The 7,791-nt window shown below is 61.2% G+C and overlaps 1 protein-coding gene across 1 annotated transcript in view; it reads right to left on the reverse strand.

Moving 5' to 3' along the window:
- Window positions 1-7,791, reverse strand: part of LOC103922179 (bifunctional protein NCOAT-like) — a 21,175-nt gene that overhangs the window by 4,711 nt on the left and 8,673 nt on the right. Inside the window, exons 3-10 of the mRNA XM_009330267.1 lie at window positions 5,408-5,505; window positions 4,801-4,931; window positions 3,688-3,859; window positions 3,237-3,335; window positions 2,616-2,900; window positions 2,200-2,328; window positions 758-1,056; window positions 512-686 (exon numbers count right to left, since the gene is read on the reverse strand). Coding sequence (XP_009328542.1) covers window positions 512-686; window positions 758-1,056; window positions 2,200-2,328; window positions 2,616-2,900; window positions 3,237-3,335; window positions 3,688-3,859; window positions 4,801-4,931; window positions 5,408-5,505 — 1,388 coding nt within the window. The remainder of the gene's footprint in view (window positions 1-511; window positions 687-757; window positions 1,057-2,199; window positions 2,329-2,615; window positions 2,901-3,236; window positions 3,336-3,687; window positions 3,860-4,800; window positions 4,932-5,407; window positions 5,506-7,791) is intronic.

A 7,791-nucleotide genomic window follows, 5' to 3' on the forward strand; every position in this document is an offset into this window, starting at 1 on the left:
CCTCTCAGCAGGCAGAGCATGGGAAAGGGCAGCCCAATGGCCAGTGCTGGCTGCTGCTGCGGAGCTGGAGGTGATGGAGGGCAGCAGCTAGGGCCCCACTGCCCAGGCAGGTGAGCCAGGGCAGCACCGGTACTTACAGCCAAAGCAGCTTCCCCAGGTGCCCTTGGGGTCAGGGTCACAGAGGAGGTGGCCATCTGCAAAGGAGGTGAGGTGGTGAGCACAGGACATGGGTCAGCAGCTGGGAAGGTATCAAGGGGAGGTGCACTCCCAGGAGAGACCCTGGCACCCCCGGCTGGACACGGGGACCCCAGACCTCTGGGAGGGGGTCCCAGACACCTGCACCTCTTTGGAGGGGGAAAACAGTGGATCACCACAGAACAAACTTCAGATGCCCTGGGTGTGCCACAGTGCTCAGGGGCCCCTGCACTTCAACATGGTTGGATTTGGCCAGGGTGGAAATACCCACTATGGGGCCACAGGGGCTGGCTCGGGGCTGGCATAAGCCACATACCCAGCCAGAGGACGAAGGCACTGGCAGCCAGCAGCATGTTGCGGATGTCCCAGAGGTAGGGGTGGAGGTCGTAGAGCAGCGCCCGGCTGGCGCTGCTGACGAAGCGGCTGTGCAGGCGGCATGTCTGAGCACAGAGCAGCTGGAAGTACGGGGCTCGGCCGCGCCATTGCATGCCCTGTGAACAGACTGGGAGTCAGTGCAACCGTGACAGGCACCATCCAGCAGCAGCGCCCGGACCAGCCTTACCTCACAGTCATCGGGTGCTGTGACCGGAACCCCCACGCTGAGGCTGTTTGCCCGGAGCCACCGAAAGTGCTCCAGGAGATGCTGCGCCAGTGGTCCATGATGGTAGGGCAGGTAGAAGAGCTCCACCAGCATCTGCACCTCCCCCAGAGTCAGAGATGCCATGGGGCTGAATCTGGCCTCCTCTGGGGTCAGTGGTGCTGTGGGGCTGGTCCTGGCCTCCTTGGGGGTAAGCAGTACCGTGGGGCCAGACCCAGCCTCCTCCAGGGTCAGCAGGGCCATGGGGCTGGACCCAGTCTCCTCTGGGGTTAATGGTGCTGTGGGGCCAGGGCTAGCACCAACCTCATCAGTGAGTGGCGCTGGGGGGCCAGGGCTGGTGCAAGCCCCAGGCCCTGGGGGTTTCTGGGGCATGTTGGCCCTGCTGACATCAGTCTGGGTACTGCTGGGGGGCTGGGGGGAGCTTCCCCCCCCTGTCCTGGCATCACTGGTGGGTAGGGGAAGGTTCTGGATGGTGTTGGCCCCATTGCTGCAGGACATTGGGGGGCCTGGGCTGTGGAGGGTCTCGGTAGCCACCGGGGTTCCTGTGGACTGGGCACTCCCAGCTGTGCTGGGCAGAGCAGAGGAGGGCTCACAGCTCTCTCTGCTCCCTGTGGTGAGCTGGTCCCCATCCCCTCTGGGGCTTTGCCGACCGCCAGTGGGTGTCCTGCTCTCACTGGCCTTCTCGGGCTCTGAGGTCACCTTCCTCCTTCCCTCCCCTGGTGCCACACTGCAGGGCTCAGGGCCATCCTGGTCTGCAACACTGGGAACAGAGTCGTGGGGCTGGGCATCGGGCATGACCTCCTGTCCTCCCGCTGTGCTGGGCTGCAGCCTTGTTCCTCCCTTGAGGCTGATGCTGGGGTGTCCCGGGGTCCTTCCTCCTGGCAGAAAGGAGCAAGGGGGCAGCCCCTCTGGCACCTGCATGGAAACTGCTGCCCGTGGGGCAGGACAGCCCTGGAGGCAGCTGTACCGGGAAGCTCCATCTCCAAGGTGGCAGGGACTGGGGAGCTGCCAGGACCATGGGCTTTGCATCGCTCTGTGCTCTTGAGTTCAGACCTCTGTGGCTGGTGAGGCCACAGGCTTTGCAGAGGCAAACATTGCGAAACACCAAGCTTGCACCTGGCTGAACCCCCTCTTCCAGAGCTGTATCATGGCCCAGGCTCCCACGCTGCCAGCCGAGACCTCCCTCTGGGATGCGGCCAGGGCAGGAGCACCCATGGCAGCATGGCACAATGGACACCCACACCTGCCCACCACAACACACACAGACCCCGCCGCCACACCAGCCAGAGCACACCATCCAAACGGGCAGGGCATGGGGCTCCCCCACCCCACTGAGCTCGCAGCAGAGCCGGACCAGCACTCCGGAGGGGATGAGGGATGCTACACAGTGTAAGTTCATCACCTACCTGGCTCCAAGGCCTGCCGGTTTATCTCAGCCACCCAGTCATGCAGCGCCAGCTCCAAGGCCTCCTGGGGGCTGTAGCTCCCCTCCTGTGGGCCTTGGCTGTCCCTCAGGGCTGCCGCAGTCTCCATCCCTAAGGAACTGGAGCTCATCAGCCTGGACAGCCCCACTCTTTGCTTGATGGAGCTATCCCATGCCACACTGAAGGCAGGCAGCCCCTCCCCGCGCAAGGAGGTGCCCCCAGGATGGATCCCATGCCCTGGGATGTTAGGTGGTGCCCAGCCAGGTGAGACACCTCACCCAGGCTACCATGCAGGAAAGATGGGCAGCAATGGGCAGGGCCCTGCTCTGGGTGCACAAGCTCACTGCTGGCCCTGGGGCCCCACGTACAGAGCTGCCTGGGGTGCTGGGGCCAGGTACCTGCATGATCACGGTGGGCACAGCTCTCCAGCTCGCTCCGAAACCAGCTGCCCAATGTGTGTATGGGGATGAAGTTGGCCTGGAGCTCGCAGTTGGGGTTGAGGAGCAGTCCACGGAGCCTGGGCATGAGGCCAGGGGCACGTCCCGTGTAGGGGCCCAGGAAGACACGTCTGCAGTCATAGTCGTTGGCGTACAGGTTGTCCCAGATGATGGGGCGGCGCTGCAGGATACCCTCCACCTCCTCCAGCAGTGTGGCTGAGAGTTCCTGTGACACCACCTTTGGGCCTGGAGCATCATGGCACAGACATGTGTGGAGCACACAGGCAGCACAGTCCATCATGCACACTCACAACAGGGACATGCACACATCTGGGCACTGAGCATGGAGATGAGGGTCGAGTCACCCCACCCTCCCTAGACAGAAGGAGAGCAGACCCACATCCCAACCCACTGCCTGCCCGGCCGGGGCTGCACACCCCAATGCTGAAAGGTACCATGACGGGGCCACTTGCTGGCGCCTCTCCTGGGATGGAGCCCGTGGCTGCAGGGTTTGAGGACGCTGGCTCTCACTGAGAAGCTGCACAGGGCCACGCACCCCACAGAGCCGGGCTGGGTGCTGACCTGTCCAGATGACACTGATCCCTGGGAGCAGCTCCTGGCCGAGGGTCAGCAAGTAGCAGGACTGGCTGGGGCTGGGAGAGCACAGAGAGCTGCAGTACTCTGGGGAGAGAGCGCAGAGCATCCCTTGAGGGGCAGAGAGACTGGGAGAGAAGAGGCTGCCTGGGATCAATGGATAGGGGCTGGAGAGATGCGCGGTGCAGGGAATACAGCATGCATGGCTGCTGAAGCGCCAGCCCATCTGCAGCCTGGTCCTGTCCTAGTCCTGAGATCTCCAGGGCTCCTGCAGGAGCATGACGGGGCTGGGGGGAGCCATGGAGGCTGTCAGGGCAGTCAGGTCTCAGCAGAAACAGGTGCTGGGTGCAGCCAGATGAAGGGCACCCCGGACTGCTGTGGGGTGCCATGGCTGGCCAAGCACTGGGCGTGGCTGGGGCTGAATGGCTGCAGGCAGTACCTGTAGGGCAGAAGAGGAAGACGGAGGGTTGGTCCAGCTCCTGGTACACCTCGTTGGCCACAGAGGCCTGAGCCTGCGCCAGGGAGGGGAAGACGTCTCTGTCAGCTTGGCACATGCAGGGGTCGATGTCGTCAAAGAGCAGCGCGAAGGAGTGGCACCCCATGGCAGCCACCTGTGGGCATGGGCACGGGCTGCTAGGATCCCTGGGCAGCAGAGAGAAAGGAGGCAGCAAGCCCCAGACGAGCCCCTGCTGCCTGGGCCCCGTAAAGACAGCAGAGGTATGGGGCACGCGGATGGACGGGGTGGGCAGAGCAGCCCTTGCCGTGTCCCCCACACCTGCCCAGCGGATGCTGTGCACAAGACCCGGCCGCTCCACAGGTGCATGCCAGCCCCATGGCCACGGCCCACCTCAGTCCAAGCCCTGGGCACAGCCATGTTTGCCGTGGGGCAGGAGCCCTTTCAAACCAGAGTTCATGCTGTGGTGGCCCAGAGCCTGCTCGCACCATGCCGCTGCCAGGCAGCCCCGCTCACTGCCTGCCACGTCCACTCCCTCTGCACCACACCCCCGCATCGCCCTGCAGCACTGGGAGCCCCACGGCAGGAGCAGAGGCCAGCAGAGCCTCAGGAAGAGCTTCACACATGCCCTGGCAGGTGCTCCCTGTGCCAGGGCTGGCTGGGGGCGTCTGGAGAGGTGGCCGGGCATGGCGCAGCGCAGGGCAGCTGCTGCCTGGGCTGTGCCGCGGGGAGGAGCAGCTGCCCACAGAGCAAACCCACCATGCCGGTGGCTCTTGACCCTCCCCAGGGAGGAGGAGCTCAGCACCAGCCTGCACCAGCCTCTGGTGCTGCCCAGCAAGCTCTGGTGCTTGGCCAGTCCCTCTCCTGCCCCCAGCACTGTCTGCTGGCAGTCAGGCATCCACAGAGCCCTCGGTTCTCTGTCACCGTGACACAGACAGCACGTCTGCCACCAGGCACCTCACAGAGCTGCTCCCTGATGCACAGCAGCAGGAGGGGCTAACAGCCCCACACTAGCCTTTGGGGTGGGCATGGGGCCCACACACAAGCACGCATGCCCCTTGCCTGGAAGCAGTGGGATGAAAGAATGGCCTACGGTACCTGCCTCAGTTTTTGCTGCAGCAGGAGCCGATCTCCGGCACTTGAAAACACCATGTCCTGGCCAGCAGAAATGGCGAAAACAAACTCCACACCTTGCTCTTGGGCAGCTTCGATGAGAGACTGCATGCGGGCTGGGGACAAAGCAGAGGGGGTACTGTGAGCACTGGGAGGCAAGGGATGGAGGGAGACAAAGGGATGGAGGGAGAGGGAACCACAGTGGCCTGAAAGGAAGGAGCTGAGGGCATTGAGAGGCATGAGAGAGCGTCTGGGGGGGAGAGGCCCAGGGGAGACAGTTTCCAGTCCCTTGGGGCACAGAGAACTCTCCGCAAGGGTCTATGGGCCCTGGCAAATTCGAGCATATTGCCAGAGACCTATGTGGGGAGCTCCCCATGCTGGGTGGGCTCTCAGGTGATTCCATGTGCCAGGCAGGGTCTGGGGGTCTCCTTGCACTAGGCAGGGCCTGTGGGGCTCCCTGCAATGGGCAGGTTCGTGGCAGGAAGAGTGATAACAGCCAGCCTGACCCTGGCTGATATGCAGACCATGCTTCACCCTCGAGGACCCTGGACGCCTGCAGCCCACCCCCGCTGGGGCCCAGCAGAGCCGCTACCTGCCTCATGTTCTGTGTAGGGCTCTCGCCAGAGCAGCCGGTGCTTCAGCTCATCCTTGGGTGCGTACATGTAGCAGTTCAGCCCCCAGCGTTTCAGCCTGTGCAGCAAGGACAAGGGGTCACCCAAGGCTCCAGACGGGCTCTTTGCAAAGAGGCATCCGGACAGGTGCCAGCCCACAACACCAAGAGCTCCTCGGCACACAGGACCCTTTCCTTCCCCGAAGCTGCACCATGTCCTGCAGGCTTCTAGTCTCTGCTCACATAGAGCCTGCCAGACTGCGGAGCCACAGCTCTTCCCCTGCACAGGGAGCCCTGCCCTGCGTACTTTTGACAGCCACATGGAGACATAAATCTCACCCAGTGCTCCCAGTGCTGAGCCCAATAATTTGCGTTGTTTAGGGACCTCCAGAAAGATAATGCATCTGGATGACAAAGTCACAGAGACCAGAAGGACGTTGTCTCCTGGGAGATGGGTTAACACCCTTGCTGCTGAAAAAGTGGGTCGGAGGGACCAGTTTAGCCTAAACAGCCTGTTTTAACCGCTTGACAAAGTCCTGTGATGGTGAAAAGCTCAATGTCCTGAGCAAGGAATGGAGCAAGTGGCCAGAGCAGCCTCCGGGGGAGGAAGGGGGATCCTTGGGGGAGACTGAGAACAAAATGGCCAAGGAGACAGAGGATGAGGCTGGAGCAATGGAGGGAACAGCTCAGCAGTCTGCTGCTCCACGTGGCCCCCCAAGGGTGCAGGCGGCCCCAGCCCTGGAGTCCAGCTGTGGGGCTCCATCAGGCCAAACCACCCCTGCAGCTTTGCAGCAGCTCTTTCAGGGCTTGCAGTGAGACCTGTGGAAGCACTTAGCATCTTGTGTAAGCAGGTTTGGGGTGGGTTTCTTTTCCCTTTCTCTTCAGCTATGCTTCTAATTGTATAATCAAGAACCAAGCTTGTTTGTAGCCCAAACATGCAGGCTGCAAGGTTGACTGTTGTGATGAGTGACTCCAGATGAAGCAGATATGTACGAGCTAGTTGCCCCTCTGCATGTGAGGGGTCTCTGTGGAGCAGGACCAGCAGAGACACCCTGGAGAGCTGGCACCTCACTGCTCTCCCAAGTTCAGTGTCCAGGAGTGGGGTGTGCCTGCCAGGCACAGTCTGGCCTGGGGGACTCAGCCTGGGGTACCTCTCTGGGAACCACACACACTCAGGGAGCCCTCACCACTGCAGACCCCCTCACATCATCCCCTTGAAAAGCCCGTGTCCTGTCTGCAGGTTGGCCTGACTCCACCAACAGCCCCTATACACCTGCTGCACCATTCCCAGATCACGCCTTGATCACTTGAACAGGTCAAGACCTTCAAAGGTATCACTCTACAATGGCTTTTTGCAGCTACTGGGTCTCACTGGGGCTCTTTTGCACTCTTGCATTTTTCCATCTCCTCTCTAGTGAGACACCAGCACAGGACACAGTGCTGCAGCCCCAGCCCAGCTCTGGGTATGGAGGCTGCAGCCTCCTCAAAACTGCTAAGCTGTCCCTTGCCTGCCCTGGTCTCCCTTTCCTCACACTGCGGCCAGACATGCCCCGCACCACCTGCCCAGCTCCTGCACAGACACCTTTTCTTTGGCTGTGTTAGTTGGTGTTTCAATGGAAGGCGGCCAGAGCAGGCTGTGTTTACACTGCTGGGATGATGTGTGTGCCACATGCCACCGTGGTCTGACACAGACCTCCAGAGGTAGCTCTGCGGCAGCTGCTGTGCACACCCTGCCAGCGGGGCTCGCAGAGCAGCTCCAGAGAGCCTGCACCCCTCTCTGTTGCACCCAGTTAACATGGGGTCCAGCACTGCCACTGTAACGGGGACGAGAATTCATCAAGGTGCAGCATCTGGCATCAGCAGTAACTCTGCTTTAATGGAAGTCCTTTTACAAGGAATCCACAAGCTGCTGGCATTAGAATCACAGAATGGTTTGAGTTGGAAGGGACCTTTAAAGATCATCCAGTCCAACCCCCTGCCATGGGCAGCAACATCTTTCACTAGATCAGGTTGCTCAAAGCCCCATCCAACCTGACCTTGGAACACTTCCAGGGATGTGACATCCACAACTTCTCTGGGCAACCTTTTCCAGTGCCTCACCACCCTCACAGTAAAGAATTTCTTCCTTATGTCCAATCTAAATCTAATCTGGGCGAAATCGATAGCCCAGCTCAAGTGCATCTACACCAATGCACGCAGCGTGGGCGGCAAGCAGGAGGAGCTGGAAGCCATTGTGCAGCGGGAGAGGTATGACTTAGTCGCCATCACTGAAACATGGTGGGGTGACTCTCATGATTGGAGTGCTGCAATGGATGGCTATAGACTTTTCAGAAGGGACAGGAGAGGAAGGAGAGGCGGTGGGGTGG

Source organism: Pygoscelis adeliae, unplaced genomic scaffold (genome assembly GCF_000699105.1).
Source record: "Pygoscelis adeliae isolate BGI_AS28 unplaced genomic scaffold, ASM69910v1 Scaffold438, whole genome shotgun sequence".
Classification (NCBI taxonomy): domain Eukaryota; kingdom Metazoa; phylum Chordata; class Aves; order Sphenisciformes; family Spheniscidae; genus Pygoscelis; species Pygoscelis adeliae.